Source organism: Pinus tabuliformis, chromosome 3_2, assembly GCF_031772625.1.
Source record: "Pinus tabuliformis cultivar Carrire ecotype Pingquan chromosome 3_2, CPIR1, whole genome shotgun sequence".
Taxonomy (NCBI): Eukaryota; Viridiplantae; Streptophyta; class Pinopsida; order Pinales; family Pinaceae; genus Pinus; species Pinus tabuliformis.
The window spans coordinates 423,158,486-423,177,708 of NC_142302.1; the positions used below are offsets into that span (position 1 = coordinate 423,158,486).

The following is a 19,223-nucleotide window of genomic DNA, read 5'->3' on the forward strand; positions in this document are numbered from 1 at the left end:
TACTTTCCCATCCCTATTGCTACAAAAAAACTATATAAAATTCCAAAAAATATTAAATATCCTACCCCTTGGTACTATAGCCATAAAAACAAAGTCAAGGAAATGCTAGGTCCATTTGGGGCCTTAGCATTAGCCTTCCGCGTCTTAACCCTGGGATTAATCTAACCTTTGGTTAAGTTAATAACCATTGCCCACCCCTTTACCCTTAAAACCTTACTATCCTACCGTTCGCGCACATTTTTGGAGTTTTTGTTTAAAATGTTTAAACTAAACATTAAAACTTTACCCCCCGCATACAAGCCCATAACCACGTTAACCAAGGTTTTGGACCCCCCACGGCATATTATCATTTAATACTCATGCGGGCCCCACTCCAAAGTTCCACGCCACCCCAATTAACCCGTCAGCCGTCCCATGGCCAACGCTCCAGATCCAAGGGTGGGCGGTCATTTTCACGCCCCGATCCGCCGGAGGTTAACGTCCGGGGGATGGGTGGTTTCCCTGACGTACCCCCGCCACGTGTCGGCCTCCCGGCATGTTCGGAGGCCCCTCCCCCAATACCGCCTTCGTTCAAAGGTGGTGCGGGGGAAACAAGATACCGCTTCCCCGCCTCTAATGTCAGCGTCGTGTCTTCGTGATGTCATCAACCTGCGTCCCCGCCGCTGCTCCACGTCATTGCCACCTCATCCGCCAGCGTCCACACCTTGCCACCGTGTCCTATGCCACGTCGCCATCCTCGTCAGATGCCACGTCATCCTGCCATACCTGGGACCCGCCGATGACGTCATGCTGACGTCATCGCGGAAAAGCGCCAAAAGCGCAAATATGCCAAATTTTTATAAAAACACGCATTTTTCGACCGTTTGTTAGTCATTTTCATTGGTTATAGTGGAGAGTTGTTCATGCCGTTTTCGCCCGTTTGCCTCCAAAGTTCGAAATTCGACCAATTGAGCTGCTGCCACCTTCGAATCTGTCTCCATCGTTCGCCATTGCACCAGCTCGACCACCCTCGGCGACTTTAACCAGGTATTTGCCAAATTTCACCCATTAGCCCTGTTTTTCACCATTTTCTCCAGTTTAGCTGCTTGAATACCTGCAAGTACCCAAACTAAAGACACCTCTTGCACCTAAATTCTGCCTAAATTCACTGATACACCCCCTAGCTCAAAAACAACCCTATAAACCCGCGCCTGTTTGCAAATTTACCATTGAAAACTCATTTTCGAGCTTGTATTCCCGGCAAAAATTTCATAAACAGTTCGGCATTGTTCTCTTTTGCCACATACCATTACAGAAACCTCAGTAATTTGGGCTCGAAATTATCCCCTTTCCCCTCTGCAGTTTTCCCACAGTCTTTTAATCCAGAAAATCTATCAAAAAGAAAAAGGCTCGTCCAAACTCTGCAAATTGTCCTCTTTGTCATAATCATAAATATTGGAGCTTATTGCCTCAGCTGAACTCATTTTGCAACCCCTTTGCAAATCCACAGAAACATTTATCTTCAATCTGTTACTACTGTAAACTTCACTCCAAATACAAATACAGAAAAGTTTTGTAATGGCCACTCCAACAGCTCTGACTATCACTCCTATGAATGCACCAAATAGAGAACTTGAAGCCATGCCTCTTGCTAATAAGGATTACCTCATTCAAGATTTAGTTGGGGACAAAAATCACTTATAGACCTTCTGCCAACTAAGAAATAGCTTTGTAAACAACTGTGACATGTATGGCATATGGGAATCTAATTTGCCTGTTTACTTTCTTCCCTCTATTAATATTTTTCCTGAGATCATCCGCCTATGTGCTGAGAACTATGATCCAACTCAGAGAGCTATTAAGTCTCCATCTGGGAGCATACTTTTTCATATTACTCCTGACTCCATCAACCAGATGCTTAACTTGAAGCAGCCTCAGCTATTGTTCCCTTCCCCTACGAACTACTTGCTTGATGAAGGTTCCAAGCTCTCCAGCTCTGAAATTGCAAGAATTGCCAAGAAATTCATGAGGGTAGACCACCAGCCTATAGGACAACCTCCATTCCTATATGTCCATTTCAATGAGGTGGGCAAACTGCTAGTTGATATGATCTCATATGTGTTAGGTTTCAAAACAAGTGAGCACATTGATGAAACAGTGTTGGTTTTATTATCTGCATACAGTCCAGGACATCCCCCTACTTTCAAGTACAACTATGCCAAGTTCATAGCCAATAAAATACATGACCAGCTAGTGAAACTGGATAGGGAGGGAGTCTTTAAATATTCATCATATATCTATCATTTGTTCATGTATTACCAGTCTGAATGCTTCCAATGCCCCATCAAGAAGTTTGCTTCTAAGGGTGAAAGAAGGTCTGTCATCTTTTGGTCATCAATTTTCCATGAGGTTCAAAACTCTCCATTTTCCTACTGTGAGTTCATTGACCAATTTGTATACCCAGTCTCTTGTCTCCTAATGAGATCCCCTCCTCCTATATTATCATATGACATACAGAAAATCTTGCAGCTGTCCAAGAATTAGAAAATAGGTGATTGGTATCTCTACCAAAATCAAGCTGTCATTAGAATCTATGGCTGTGAGCTCTGCCCTTACAGGCTCCCAAGATATGTACCAATGAGACTGTTTGCCTTGGAGTACTATAGGCAACTCATCAATTCTGATCTCACTCACTTTCATAGTGCCAAGAAGAAAGCTCACATGAAATTCAAAGACCATATAGGCCCCTTCATTATGAACAAGAAAGAGGGTTGGCAAGAAGCTGATCTAATATTGAGGGACAGATATAAGTTAAAAAGGAGCTTCTGGTGGGTCCCTTATGACCCGGAGGGTTTTATCAGTGCCAGAAGGGTTAAATATAGGCTGCTGGCCTATGACCATTGTAAATTTCCACAAATTGAACAATATGCCAACCAAGATGAGTGGGTGCAAGACACATTAGTTGAGGAATTGACCCAAGAAGAAATTATGGAGAGAAATGTCAAAGATTTAGAAAAAACTCTTGACTTGGATTCTTCTGACCAGGTAACTTTCAAACTGCCGCACCAAGTTGGAGAAGGCACATCCACTGCTGCAGCTTCACAAGCTGCCCAAGAAGCATCTACATCAGCAACAGGTACAGCTAAAGGAAAAGAGCCAATGGATACAGAACAAGGAATGGTCACAGAACAACCTACCACCTCAAAGGAGCAAACTCAAGAACATGCTCCTCCACAACAAACAGAGGCACTACAAGTGCCAATATTGCAGACTCCTGCCAATGAGGAAAGAGGTAAGAAGCGAGATACAGAAGACTCCACACTTGCTAGCAGGTCTACTCAGCAGCCTAAAGCCAAGAGGCAAAGAGTTGACCCTCCAATTGAGGAAGAAGTTAGTGAAGAAGTCATAGAAAGCCGGAGAAGGGAAGCAAGCGACGAGACACCTACTAGCTCATTTCAACAAGAGCAAGAGAGGCAGCATGGCATGGAAATCTCTTCCTCAAGGCAACAAACCAAGCAGCCACCTAGCATCAAAACAGCTTTCATGGAAATCAAAGCTCAAAATGAATTGTTAAGGGTACAGTTATATGATCAATTCCTCAAAGCAACACCTGCCAAACAACAAAGATTGATGGCAGCATATGACCTCAAAGAAGAAAAAATGATTCTCAGCCATTTCAAGCCAAAGATACCGCAGCCACAGTCAGCTGCAGATTATGTCAAGACAAGCTTAGAGGTCCTCTCCAAGGACATTCACCCGATGGATCAAATAGAGCTGCATAAGCAAACGGGTGAGATGGTCTATGCCACTCTAGCGGATAAGGCCATGCTGGCCCATGAATTAAAAGAATCTTTGAAGAACACAAATACTCAACTTGATTTGGAGAGAATGTCCTCCTCTGCCAAAGGCAACAGAATAAAAACATTGGAGGACATTATTGTAGACCTAGGGCATGATCCCAAGAATCCCAAAGCCATCAAGGCCCTAATGAAGAAAAAGGAGGATGATATTGCTGCACTGAAAAAGCAAATGAGGTTGTCCTCAACTATGCACCCACAAACAGCAGAACTTGTGCAAGAGAAAGAAGCTGAGGATACAATGGACCTGCTGATGCAAATGAACCAGAGAATAATTCAGATGGAGGGAGAGTTGGAGAAAGCACTGCAAGGCAAGCAGGGAGAATCGACCTCCCAGCCACCTCAAACAGTTCCAACTGTTGCTACTGTTCCTCCTACACAAGCAGCAGTGACCCCTCCTATTATTCCAGCAACTACAACAGCTACAGATGCTACAGCAGCAACAACAACAGCACCTGAATCTAGCATGAGCATGGATGAAATGCTGAAAGCTGTCAAGGAGCTAGAGCTTCAGGCAACAGAGATAAAAGAGGCCAAAGAAAAGTTGGCCAATCTAGAAGGAAAATATGATAAGTCCAAAATGACAGTAGCTGAAAAAACAAGGGAAATTAAGGCCTTGAATGACAAAATAAAAGCCTTGGAGAAAGAGCTAACTTTGGACAAGACCCTGGCTGAAATAAAGAAGATTTTGTGGGCCAAAATCAGCCAATCAATTACTGAGCAATGGAAACCAATCCAAACCATGCATGAACAGATAGAATTGATAGGTTTAGCCCAATTTGAGACTCAAAGGGCTAGAGCAACATTGGGAAATATGCCTGAGCAGGCCAGCAAAATGATTCACTTCCTGAACACTCACACTAAAGAGGAGTTGGTGGCCTTAGACATCAGTAACAAGACAGAAACAGTTCTAAGAGCAAAAAGGGTGCTGACCCTTAGAAATTTTGTGCAAAGTTTGGAAAGAAAGTGTCAGGAAATGCAGGAAGAAGTAGATGATTTCAAGCTGAAACTTGCAGCTTTACAGAATAGAGGATTACCTGGCCTGACAACTAGCACTGGAAAACTACTGACCCGTGAACAATATGCCACCAGGATAAACAATTACGTTACAAATGAGATTACTGCATCCACAAGTTCCTCAGAAGAAGCAGGGCCTCCCTCAGGACAATCTCTTTATGATAAATTAGAGAACCTGTTTTACATTGAGCATGAAATCATTCATCTTTTTGAGTTCTAGCCCTCTTTTTACAAATACACAGAAGCTGATGAAACACTCATAAAGATACAAAGACATCAGCTGCCTAGAGAAGATTGGTGGCAGGCAATGCTGGAAATTTTGCCCAAGTAATTACGGTCTTGTTCCTCTCTGTTCAAATGCAGATTTTGGTCAACCACAGATTATCTACAGGTCAGCAGAGTTGAGTACGCAGGCACCAGATAGAGCATGAAGACAGCAGGCAGAGCAAGTCAAAGCAGTGACTCAGCAAAGACAGCAAGACAGGAAATCCAGCAAACGCATATTAAAGACGCAGCCACAGCCGACTTTGTTGGTCCAAAAAAGTCAAAATTTTCTGACAAAAAGACACCTAGCACACCAATATTAACTGCAGCATTTATTTTTTTCATCTACTTCCTTTGAAGAGTTGGTGATGTAATTTATTACATGAAGACTCATCATCTAGATATTTTCTATCTTATTTTTGTATATATACCCCCCCATAGAATGTATTTGGGGTTGGTTGATGATTCTCGCTCTAAGAGCTGCGCTGTAACTTTCAGATTTTCTAATACAAAGAGCTGATGGAGTTTATGATTTCTCCACTGTCTGGATGTGAATGTGATGAGCTGCGTTCTGCTACAGAATTCCTGTGTTGTTTAATGAAACAATAAGTTTTTCTAAACCATGTTTTGTCTTTTCTATGTTTGCTAAATTCACATATATGTTTCATGATCTCAGCAACAGAGAAAAAGAATAGCTCAGGACTTGTTTAAATGCACCCTTTGCTCAATCTCTGTTTCTAACCATGTTTTCTGCAGAATTGGTCATAAATATGAATTCTTAATTGCTCATGTTTGCACTGATTCTCTCATTATGAATGTTGTTTAGGAATTCTTAACTGCTCCTAGATAATATTCTCACATTTCCCCCTATCAGCATAGTGAAAGATCCTTGACTGCCTTTCATTCCCTGATTCCATGCCATCGATTCCTAGATTTGAAGATTTGTTTCATGGACACCTGTCTGGCTCTGTAGTATTACCTCTTCCCCAACAAGCACTTTCAGCAGTACACAGTCATTGACTCCATTGCCCAATGGTCTAAGCTATTCTGAGAACTGCATATCAGTTCTATTTGAAATCATCATCCAACCAAACTCAAAACTAAATCCTGTGCATCATAACTAGCCTAAAATTACACCAAAACAAAGTTAAATCATAAAGAGAGAGCCCTCTCTGGTTGCAGGTAGGCTAGGACCTGTAGCTAAAAGGTTGGTTAGTGGTTACCTCGGCCGTATTCCCTTAGGAGCCAGGGAACAACCTGAGTGATAACACAATAAAAGGCATTCAGCTACAAATGAGGCACAAAAAATTCAAAGAGGGGGACCCACCCAACAGAGAATATTTTCTTGGGAAACACCCATTCAAAATCCTCGTAATAAGGGAACAAAAATATTTTGTGTTGGAGGTAGACTGAGAATGCGACTGGGATTGATCCTTAAGCAAAATCTTTCAGTAGGCATCGCTGAAGACAACACAGTAGAAGGAGAATTGTTATTTGTCCTAGGAAGCTGTGGGTTAAGTGGATAGACTCTACAGCTCTGTAATAGCTTAGGTCCCTAGAGTTTGTGGGTTGAGAAAGAGGTCTCTACATCCTTTTAGTAGCTTGGGACCCTGGTGGTTGTGCATTGAGATCACATACTATGGAGCCTTATAACAGCTTGGAAAGAGGCCATCCTAATGTAGAAGAAGAGGAGGACTTGATAAAATACTTGCGGTTACTGCCCCATTTGGAAATGGATTATGGACTCCCTCAAAGTTGGTGAATCAATGCATGTGTCCACTCAGGGGTGAGGTGGGGAACTTCTGGAATCCCTGTGTCAGTAAAGAAAGTAGTAACTAGCTTGTGGAATTGAGGAATGAGATCCTCTGCAGTCCCTCTTTCCATTGGCATCTAGTGTGTAGTCCCGGAGGAAACAATTTCCCCCTCAGACTCTCGAATCTAACTCAAGTGTGATAGCAACAAGTAAAATTTATTGTAGTTATCTATGGTTGGGTGGAGCATCCTTAAACTAGACCTAGGTTCCCTACAAATTCAAAGATAATTATATGTATATTCTTATTTACCCTTTAAATGAAATATGTTACATTTCGCTATAGGGAGTCCCCACCGATATATGTGTTGATTATATTTATGTGTATTTTTTCTTGGATTAGGAAGAAAATTTGTGTAATGATAGGTTTATGGTAAAACACATTGTATCTCACACTAAGTGGTGCAATAAGTCAGATAATAGTAATTTGTAAGTTATGAAGCTGACTTGAACCTAAATTTGAATGAAATGCCCAACTTTGTTAAGAATAATACATTAATAAAAGTAAAATAACTCCATGATATGTTATAGGCCATTTCCAAATCGATGATAGCTTGAGATGATCCTTGAAAAATAATTGGATCTGAGAACCTTTATTAATATATAGTTTACATGAAAGGCCCTATGGTGGGTAAAGTCAATATTTATTTACAAATTGTTGTGTTGCCATGCAAGAAATGTATGAGGGTCAAGATAATTTCCCCTAGGCTAGTCGAGCCTTGCAGCTTTCCCTTAACGACTTAGAACTTTACCTAAATGTCTTGAATCTTTACCTAGATGTCTTGCATTCTCACATTTTAGGCAGGATAGATATGTGTAAGTTTCATCTTCAAATGTCTAGTGAGGAACCGGAAGTTGTGACACAGTACCAAGTAGCTACTGATAGAGTCACCATGGATACTAAAATTGTTGATATGTTGTAGGTGAGGTGGGAACCACTTAGAAGCTTGCATCCAACTTCTAGTAGGTAATAGGCATAGGAGCTCCTATGGCGCCATGCGAGGAATTCCCTACCCAAAGGTAGGGAAATTCCATGGGCTAGAAATCCAACAACGAATCTATCACCCAAGCTATAGAGTGATAACATAGTGAAAAAACTTAGAGCGACATTGTTAGAGTGGAAAAATATTGACGTAGATATGGTTTTTAGCAGTCCTCTGAGACACAGTTTCATTCAAGAAGACTAGCACAAGGAAGCATCCACAATGGTAGAGCTTGTCTTCAGGGAGATTAGAGAAATCCTTAACTAAGACATTGTATGAGGCAAAGTCGAAGCGCCATGACTTAGTCATGGTAGGAAACGAAAGGAAAGGATTTTGTTGTAGCATCAAGGAGAAAATCGCAATATTATAGAAAAGGTTTGGTTAAATTTATCCTTTACAAGTCATAACCCTAGGAGGGAATAATTTCTATTGGTGGAGCCAAATTATCCCTTCATACAATTGGATTGGAGATTGGTGACGTGGCCAGTAAAATTCCTAGTGGATTATATCCTATGAGTTAATTTCATTAGTCACTAGGAAGTTTGTTACTTAATAGGCCTAGGATCTTCAATAGATAGATCCCGTAGGGACAAAATGATGCTGGGAACCATTGTCCTCGTTGGACATTGGAATACCATAATGAACTGTGACATGGGAACTGAATTAAAGTACTAGGATCTGGGATTTGAGAAATGGAAATACCAAAAGATAGGAAGCCCTAGGAGTCTTAGATTCGAACCCCATTATTAAATGAGAACTGAATTAATTTGGAGAGTCAGGATCTTGGATTAAGGATTTCTATGGGGATAGGCTAAAACACATCTTTCTCCAGAGTCGACATCAGCTTGATGTCTAGATGGACACGTGTCAAGTAGGATAAGGGGTTTTAGGTACCCAAAATCCAACAGGTGGGTGACATGTGGAACTCGCATAGGTTGACACATAGTAGCGATGATGCCAACATGACATCACCCAAGCAATGGGGAATTTCAGAGGTCTAAATCTCGTAACCTTTTATAAATTGAATTTTTAGTAGGCATCAAGGACCATTAAGAAATGGTGATGGAAGGAATCTCATCTCTTGGGCTTGTTAATTGTTGGTGTGTAGGTATTGAGTGGTTTTGGAAAACACCCTCGACATCATATGTGTTTCTTTCTGGAACTGGGGAGAGTGCCCTCATAATGGAACTCGCCTATCAATTAAGACAATGAGTAGTTTCATCAAACTGCCTTCTGACATCGCCTCACATGTTAAAGTTAGGCAAGCGAGGGGGATGTCAAAAATTGTTAGTTGTGTTGGGAGTGGCACCAATCTATTGATATTGTTCGACAATTATGAGCATAGTGGACCACCTCATTTTAATATATACCATTCCTAAGTTTTGTGCCACTACTCCATTGGTTGTACCCACCACCTGTTTTCCAAAAATATGTTGTTCTTATGATGTTGTACTATCATTTTTGGCCTAAGGATAGTTAAAATAAGATCGAATGGGTAATCTACTATAAAAGGAAAAAAATTATTTATACCCCAATCAGATATGTTACAGATCATATTAACGAGATTTCGTACCCCATTCCTGCAATGCTAAAGGAGGAGTTGGGTACATAACAAAGTGGTAGTAGAGCATCCACATTTAATACTGGACTGAATGGGCATCATCATGAGAAAATGATGGCTTCTTTAAAAAAGGAATAAATATAAATAATTAACTATTTAGTTTTAAAAGTTCAATGGTTTCTTGATCATTATTTTGCAGGTAAACCAATATTAAAGTAAGTTGTTTGAGAGTAGGATCATGAGCATACTATTTGTTTATGATTTCCATACATATGTTGTTAGTTTTGATTATCATTATGAAGGGATTGAATGATCGATCCATATGATTGGTAAATGTGTTGGCACGCTAACACGATTGTTTTGTCATGACATAAATATCCATGGTAAATCACAACCCTTATTTTGTGTCATTTATTATTTTGAAATTCCTAACAATGTGTGTGATTGAAATAACATTGCAAGAAGCATAAAGAAGAAGATGTTATAGTAACGAGGATTGAATGGTTGATTACATTTCTGATTAGTCACAACATGGAAATAATGGGTTAAGAGCTGATGAAGAAGATAGATAAGTTGGCCAAGGAGGAGGGAATCATTCGCCTGACTGGATGTACACCCTAACAATCCTATGGGATGTGGTGAGGATATCTAATGCCGATAATGAGAGGCTGGTAAGAGCCCATGAAAGGAAAGCAACGACCAATGCAGTCATCTTGCAAAGTCTCTTGGATTGGCAAGGGAAAAGGAAATATAAGAGGAGGGAGAGTCGTATAGACCAAAGAATCCCTCAAGAAATAGAAGAAAACACCAATGGAGTAGATGGTGGTAGGTACAGAAAGGGGCACACGTATGAGAATTAGTACATTGTGCGACGAGGTGAAATTTTGAGCACTCTAAGAGTGGGGACTATCACGCAGGTGAAATATTTAAGAAAACCATCTAATTTGGCTGCCAGGCAGCATCACCATTCTCGTAATCATCATCAGTTAGGAAACAAAGAAAAGGAGCATATGCCTCAGAAATTTAAGAAGGAAAACCCACCTACATTTGATAAGGATATGAATAAAGTAGAGGATGGATAAGTTTGGTTGCTAGGAATGAAGAAATTCTTCAAAATACATGACTATTCTAAGAATATGAAGGCTAGAGTTGCCTTGTACAACTTAAAATGGAAATACGACATATGCTGGGAGGACTTGAAGAATGTTAGATCCATTACTGAGAGGGAGTTGACCTAGGAGTAGTTTGAAAATCTCTTCAAAGCATAATATGTCTGAGCGATACTATGATAATAAAGAAAAAGTGTTTTGTGAACTCAAAATGGGATAGTTAACCAGTGATGAGTGTGTCACCAAATTTTTGGAATTGTTGATTGAAGACCAAGAACCACTCAAGTTCTAAACTTGTCATGGGAACCATAGAAAGAGATATTTTCCACATCAGTGGAATGTTGTACAAAAGTTTTACAATACTCAGGAGGAAAGTACAGTGGGTGAGGTAGCTCAGCATATACCAAGGATATATGCAGTAGTGGACAATCACCAACCAGATCACTAAGCATCCATCATTGACATGGAAGGTAAGATACAAGAGGAATTGATTTCTATTTTAATTGATCCAGGTTCTAATTATAGCTATATGAGCCCCAAAAATGTTGAGAAGTGTAGATTGGGTAAGGAACTACATGAACAACCTTCGTTGGTTCAATTGGAAATGGGGAAAAGGAGAAGAATTATCCACTGGATAAATTAATGTGTAATAGAGTGCAATGGCATGCCAACAACAACTCAATTGAATGTGTTTCCCTTGGGTGGATATGGCAACCTATTTGGCATGGAATGGTTGTACTTACACCAGACCAAGGTAGATTACACTGAGAAAGAGAGAGAATGCTTAGATGAGTAAGGAACAAAAAGAGTGTTGCAAGGAAATAAGAAGCCCATGTCGGTGAGGCAAATCACTACTATGCTAGCCAAATGTCACAACAAGAAAGGATGCATGTTTTCTTTCATTACAACTTTCCGAGGATGCGGAATTTGGTAGAGAAGAGGACTACAAGGAACTTGAATTGATCCAAATGTACCCTGTATTGCGATAATATGTGAATTTTTTCAGGGGAGGTTACTGGATTGTCTCTTTACAGAGTGATATATATTTCTATCGATCTGGTAGCAAGAGCACCACCGAAATCCAAGGCTGCATATAGGATGAACACACCAGTGTGGGTTCAACTAAAATTACAACTGAAGGAAATGCTTGATAAGGGTTACATAAGGCCAAGTGTGTCCCCTTCGGGGGTACCAGTATTATCTGTAAAGAAGAAGGATGGAACCCTTAGATTATGTATTGATTATAGACAACTAGATAAGGTAACCATTAAGAACAAGTACCTATTATCAAGGATCAATGGTCTCTTTGACCAGTTAAGGGGAGAAACATTTTTCTACAAAATTGACTTGAGGTCGGGTTACTATCAAGTAAGAATCAAGGATGAGGACATTCATAAAATTTAATTTAGAACAAGATATGCACAATAAGAATTTGTAGTGGTACCCTTTGGTCTTACTAACACCTCTGCCAGATTCATGTGCCTGATGAATGAGGTACTACATCATTACTTGGAAACGGTTTCCATAGTGTTTGTTGATGACATATTAGTTTATTCAAAAGCACAAGAGGACCATGAAAATCAATTGGCTGTAGTGTTACAACTATTGATAGAACATAACGTCTATGAAAATCTCAACAAGTGTGAATTTTTCTAGCCACATATACCTTATTTAGGGTACATCCTCTCTGAGGAAGCTACATTAGTTGAGCCTGAAAAGATCAAATCCATAAGGGAGATCCCAACTCCAAGGAACGTGGATGAGGTTAGATCATTCATGGGATTGGCAGATGTTTATTCAATTTAGTGTCCTAAATTCCTTGCATAATTTATCAATCGAGGTTTGTAAACTGATGAAGTGTGATGTAGTATATGTGCTTAGTTAACCTTTCTCTTACTTCGTTATTCGTATTTTATGTTTGTTTTTGGGGTTTCTGTTCTTCAATTTCTAATAATGTACAACCCGAAACTATCAGAAAATTTAAGTGGTTCTAATGAATTTTAAAGGAAGGGAAAGGTTCCTAAGTTAATCTAATTTACTAAAAAAATGGACCAAGAACTGTTAGCTAGTTAGAACCTAATAAGAAAATAGAGAATCTATCTTATCTTATCATTAGCCCTAATCCATGGATCTAATTCTTAAAACCAATAGTGATATTGATGTAGAAGGTAACTTAGTAATTGCATTCATTTAAACATTCAACCATTCAATTTTGGAATATGATTAAATTAATCTCCTTGAAATGATTTTTTGGAATATTAGTGATGCAACTAACGAAGGACCTAAAAAAAGAAAAAAGTGTAAAAGAATGTAAAAATAACAATGTACTAAGTAAATTCAATCACTATATGAATTACATATTTAACCATTTAAGTTAGGATAATCATCATTTTGAAATGGTTTTTGAAGACATCCTTTAAAACAATTTTTTGACAATTCTATTCTAAGAGAATGAATAACAAAATAGTAAGAGAACTAAGAATTATTGGTTAAAAACTGAAATGAATATCATTCTAAATTCGAAAACGAACTTGTTGAAAACAGAGTAATAGAAATTAAAGTGAAAACAACAAATGAAAAACCTCGTTCAGTGCAGGGGCCCTCTACAACTGAGATGGCTGGAATTCTAGCTAGTTAAGGATGCACTTTAAACCATCATTGACAACACGAAGTTTATATTATGAACAAAACGAAGTCTGGATACAGAGTATCAATAGAAAGCCTAAACTTAACGTAATTCCTTCTAACTTCTAACTACATCTTGGTTCCGTGAAACCGATATTTATAGGAAAATAACATAATTGTTTATGAGGAAAACCTGTTACAGGTGGATAATTTGAACTAAATCTAACATTATTGTCTATGAGAAAAACTTGCTACAAGTGGCTTAACTTGAACTGTAATATGACTGTTTAACTTATGATCAACTACAGGTGCCTAATTCAAATTAAATCTTCAACATAACTATTAGACTCTTGATTAGCTATGAAAGAGAAAATCAAGAGTCCTACTGCTTCTATATAACTTATTTTGACTCCATGTTGGACCATGGCCTTAGGCTTGCTTTTCCATCGATTAGGACAGAGTGAATAGGATATAATCCATGTGAAGATGATTCTAGAAATGCCCATGTGGCCTAGTTCTTCATTTGACACCTGGAACCCGCCAAAACATGAAAGTAGCTACAGAATCCACAGTTAGATGTAGAATAGGATGCATTATGTAGCTAATTTGCAAAAATATATTAAAATAGAAAGAACATGAAAATATAATATGCTGATCATTTTAATGATTTCCTTAAGATAAAACCTAGCATTTATCTTTAATTGGGTGTGTAGTCTTATGAGAAAATGAGAGAAAAAGGTGACAAAAAATGTCAAGGAGAGGGTAATTCTGAGGTTCAACATACCCCTACTAGAAAATCATTTCATTTCCTCATGAAATTTTCCAAAAATGTGAGTTCTTCCTCCCTAATGAATTTGCTCAGACAGCTCTACTAGTACATCCAATTTTCTTCTCTTGCTCTTCTTTGAAGTGACTGTGATTCTGGGTTTTCTTATAAGAAGCCTGTACTTAAGGTTAATGACTACTCTGTTCAAAATATTATTCTTTCTTTGCAATTTCTTTCATTTCTTATACCACAGTCCTAGATGCAAAATGGTATTATCGTGAATTGCCTTGTCCAATCAAGGTTTCATTCTCCTAGTTGATATGTTTTTTCAATATCTCTAATTCATATATTTCCTATTTGAGGGTATCAGTTAGACTTTATTGTGGATTGGCAGAAGATTCTAGGTTCATTGAGGCATTTCCCTTCTCCATTGATTCTATATAATCATATATTTTTCGCTACACTAGGTCTATGCCTGGAAATCTTATGCTTACGCTGCCTTCAAAATGATGAACAAGAGAAGTTGGAGGACTGTTTGCAAAATATATGTTAACAGGAGATGTTTCTGGGGTTTCCTCATCTAAATTTATTACCTCTATCCCTATTGATGATGTTTTCTTTACCAAACATCGAAGTCTAGAGCTTCTTCTAAGTTGTGGAGGACTTACATTCTCCTCATTTTGACCTTTTTCTCCTCTCTTATCTTCTGTCTTGCCTTGATTGGCTTCCTGACGTCTGTCAGTTCTTCAGAGATTAACTTTTCATCATCTTTCTGTAATGAAGAATCAAGTCTGTTTTCAATAGTTACACCAGTCTTCTTTCTTCTACTTCTTCTGACATTATCTTGTTCGGCTGACTCTACTGCTTCCTGGAAATGGTTTCTAATAAGGAAATTATCCCAGGTATCCCCTATGCTTCTTAAATGAAACTCAATTAATACCTTTATCAACCCATGATGATACATGGCTTTATCTATGAACTTTATTTTATTTTGCACATTTGAGGCTATCCTTCTTAAAATATTTACTAAGAATAAAGGAAGATTGATTTATCCATTTTCTGATAAATTCATCAGTAAATGGATATGGTAGACATACTTGCAACCAAATCCCCTTCACAGGTGATAAATTTCTGTAATATCAAGAGCATGTTCCTCCACTTAATTTTAAGAGCTGAAATGGGAATTCCTTTTCTAAAAACAGAGACATCCATACCTGGGTTTTGAGTATTACTTTCAATTATTCACTGTGGAACTCCTTGCTTTTGAACCATCTTTCACCATGATTTGGAAGTTCTGTAGCCTCAGCTATGAATGACTTAGTGACTGCAAACTTAATATCTCCAATTTCCACCTCCGTGCTGTCAAAAGATCGCGCAAAGGATTTTGTAATCTCCTTATGAAAACCATCAACTTTCTCAATGAATTTGAGCCATCCATATTTCTGCAACATTTCTTTGAGATGTGGGTATTGTTCCACGTACTTTTCTCCTACTAGTTCTAGCCTGACAATTAGCCCCTTACCTTCTACTATGCAAAGTTCTCAACCTTCAAAATTACCCTTCCTAGTTTTATGAAATGAATTGACTGTGAATATGGTGAAAGGAACTGCAAGTTTGTGTGAAATAAGTAGATGGTAGGGGTTTTGTAGAAACATGAACCAATGTGTCACATCATAGTTAGAAACATTAATAACAACGAGGGAGTTAATTATGGACCGTTATGTGAAAACATATGGAGGATGTGGCAGATATGTAGTATGATGGAGATTGCAATAAAATCAAATAATGATTCATCAAGGAAAGCTATGAATATCCATATTATATATGCCTTATGTTTTAACCTTGCTACTTGAATTAAATTTTTGCACTTTACCTTTTAGAACCTAACCTTTTCTTTTGTTTTTTTCTTTGATGTTGATCTGCAGATAACCGTTTAGCATATTGGTCTTCATAAACAACATTCTTCAATTCCCTGCAATCATCATTTGTTTGGAAGATGTATAATTATGTCAGAGCTATTGAATGAGATATGGCTACAGAATCAAATTAGCTGCAGAATGGAATCAACTATGCAACATGATAAAAATGAAGTATGGCTATGGAACATGAATGTGAAATGAAATGGAAATGGAATATGATAGTGAAAGGGAATGGAAGTGGGGGGAGATGAATGCGGAAGATGCTTTGGCGATCAGGAATTTTAGGGTTTACAGATCTCGAAATTGGAAGACCTAGGGTTTGACCTAGAGAGGAACAGGATCAGAGCAGCAGAGCTTCTCAGGAGGGGTCAGAGCCTGACCGGGCAGATGGTCAACGAGGGGTCCATAGGGACCCCTACTTTCAGACAAATAATCATGCAAAAACAAATCGCACAGGAAGGTGTGCGAATCACAGGGTATGATAGGTCACAGAAAGAGGAGGGAACCAGCAAGGGAAGAAGACAGTATGCGAACAAGGCGGAAGACAACACTCAGAAACTGAAAGAAAAGGAGAGCGAAGGTAGAGCAAACAGTAGGAGCAAGGAGAAGACAACGCAAGCACATATCATTCAAGAGAACAAACAAGAAGAGGAACAAAAAGACGGGGAAGAAGAAACCCTAGAAAGAGAAAGAGAGGAGAAAGGGGACAAACCAAACAATCTCAATGACAAAAAAAGCCGAGGACCATGCAAGCCTAAAACAACAGAAGCCCTAAGGGTGGTGATCACAGACCCGGAAATTCAAGCCTACAGAGAACACATGACTGAACACGCAGTGATCTGCAAGTTCATGGGACTCTGGCCAATGGAAAGAGCACTGTGTCAATGGATCAAGCAATAATGGAAACCCAAAGGTGATGTTAGACTGCACTTAGGGGCCAAGGGTTTTTTCACTGTTGTTTTTTCGAATCTAGAGGATAAGGATAGAATATTTGATGGGGGACCTTACTTCTTCACTTCAGCAGGTCTCTATATGAGACCCTGGAAGTCTAACTTCGTGCCAGAGAAAGAAACCTTTAAGCAGGTGCCAGTCTGGATTCGCTTATTCTCCCTTCCAATAGACTATTGGGGATATTCAGCTCTAAAACAGATAGGTGACAAGCTAGGAACTTTTATCAAAGCTTCAGAAGCCACTCTGCAAAGAAGGTATACGTCCTGTGCATGAATCTGTGTGGAGTTGGATGTGTCGGGGGCTTTGCATGAAGGACTGTGGTTGGAATACAGGGATGAGGACTATTTCCAAGCTATTGACTATGAGAAAATTCCATTTCGCTGCAGGAAGTGTCATGAGCATGGACATTTAATAAGAGAATGTCCATTAAACAGATCAGTGGAAGAACTTAAGGGAGAGCAGGCAGAAAAGAACAGGGATACCTTCATAAGACCAAGAGCAAGACAGAGAGCACACAGGAAACGACCATTCAGAACAGGCGCAACACAAGGTAATACCAGTAATGCTTTTGAGGTTTTGGAGACTGAAACTGAGTCAGAGGACCATAATAAGGAACAAAATACCTCTGAAGTAAATAAAAATACAATAGAGTATGAAACCAAAGCAATGGAGGATAACATTCAAAACATCACAGAACAGACTCAGGAAGTAACAGAAGGAACAGATGAAGATGCAGAAATGCTGACAAGTGACATCGGAAGTGAGGAAATGGAGCTCAATGAGGTTTTAGAGCAGGAAGGAGTTAACCTAACAAACATGGTGGAAAACTGGAAGAAGCAAGGGATGGAAAACATTTCGGAAGAGGAGGTGAGTAGAATTAATGAGCTATTTGTTGCAAGACAGAAGGCAGCGTTGGATAGGCAAAACAAGAAGCTGGGCGTAGCAAAAGGATTGGGACCCCATACAAAAAGCCTACTTCACACTTCAACCAGCTCTAAACAAAGGAAGAAGAGAGGGCACAGAACCAACAATGAGACACTGCAGGAACTGGGAATACTGCTTTTAAACTCTGGTAAGATGAAAGCTCTAGAAGCTTTTCCTCTTAATCACTAATTTTCTCTTTAGTTTTAAATGAAAGTCATCTCTTGGAATGCCAGAGGGCTCAATAGCCAAACTAAACAAAGGCTCTTAAAAAGGAAGGTCCAAAAGGAAAAACCTGATATTGTATTTGTGCAAGAAACCAAATGCGCAAGTAACATTATTGATAATGTAAGCAAAAAGCTAGGTAGACAAATGAAATACATGGATACTGCTAGTCATGGATGGGAAGGAGGTTTAGTTACCCTGTGGGATCCGCATGTAATTAATATCCTCTCAGCTGAAGCCAACAGATCCTTTATAGCTCTAGAAGTTCAAGTGATAGGCAACTCAGAAACTTATCTGTGCACCAACGTTTATGGACCTCAGAAATTAGAAGAGAAATACATTTTTCTTAGATCTCTTTTGAATCTGAAGCTTAGATATCCTAGTGTGAAGGCAATCATAGGAGGAGATTTCAATATGATCACTACACTTTTAGAGAAGAAAGGAGGGATCAGAAGACTCAATGAAGATTCTGATGCTTTCTTAGATTTCATTGTTTCAGCTAAATTAGTGGATATTCGACCCAAGAGTGGGGCCTTCACTTGGAATAGCAGAAGGGGAGGTGAGAGACAAATCGCCTCTCGTCTTGACATATTTCTTATATCTGAAAGCATACTGTTGGAGGGAGTGGTAGTAGAATCAGACATTCTACCTAGTGGAGGGTCAGATCATTGGCCCATTTCGCTAATTTCTGCGATCCAGGGTACTCCTAGGAACAAGCCATTTCGATTTGAGAATTTTTGGCGTAATCACCTGGACTTTATTCAACTTGTTGAGAAGTGGTGGCATGAACCCATGGATATAAGAGGCACCAAAATTTACAAATTAAAAGGTAAATTGACATACATCAGAAATAAAATCAAAGCATGGAATGTAGTCGTTTTTGGGAATATATTTAAAGAGAAAGCCAAAATAGAGGAGCAGCTAGAGCAGATTCACAAAGGATGGGTGACTGAGATCGCAACTTAGACTTTGTGGACCAAGAAAAAATTTTGATGCAACAATGGCAGCTCCGCTGCCAACAAGAAGAAACCCTATGGAAGCAAAAGTCCTGTATTCAGTGGCTAAAGGAAGGGGAACAGAACACCAAGTTCTTTCACAGATCAGCACTAGACTACAGAGGCGCCAATAAAATCCTCAGTCTCAGAAACGATCAGGGAGACATTCTTCAGAATCATCAAGGAATTTCAACCCTGCTCACTAAGCATTTTAACAGCATAGCTCAGGAACCTGAGGTGG

General features: G+C 39.2%; 1 protein-coding gene across 1 annotated transcript; it reads left to right on the forward strand.

Annotated features, from left to right (window-relative positions):
• Window positions 1-18,143: 18,143 nt before the first annotated feature.
• On the forward strand, window positions 18,144-18,953 carry LOC149181156 (uncharacterized). The gene has a single exon (XM_089414100.1). It carries the CDS (start codon window positions 18,144-18,146, stop codon window positions 18,951-18,953), a length of 810 nt encoding a protein of 269 aa, XP_089270226.1.
• The last annotated feature ends 270 nt before the right edge of the window (window positions 18,954-19,223 follow it).

Bases quoted from the DNA above. Each gene is read 5' to 3' on its own strand.
- LOC149181156 (XM_089414100.1), top strand. From the start codon at position 18,144: ATGGATACTGCTAGTCATGGATGGGAAGGAGGTTTAGTTACCCTGTGG.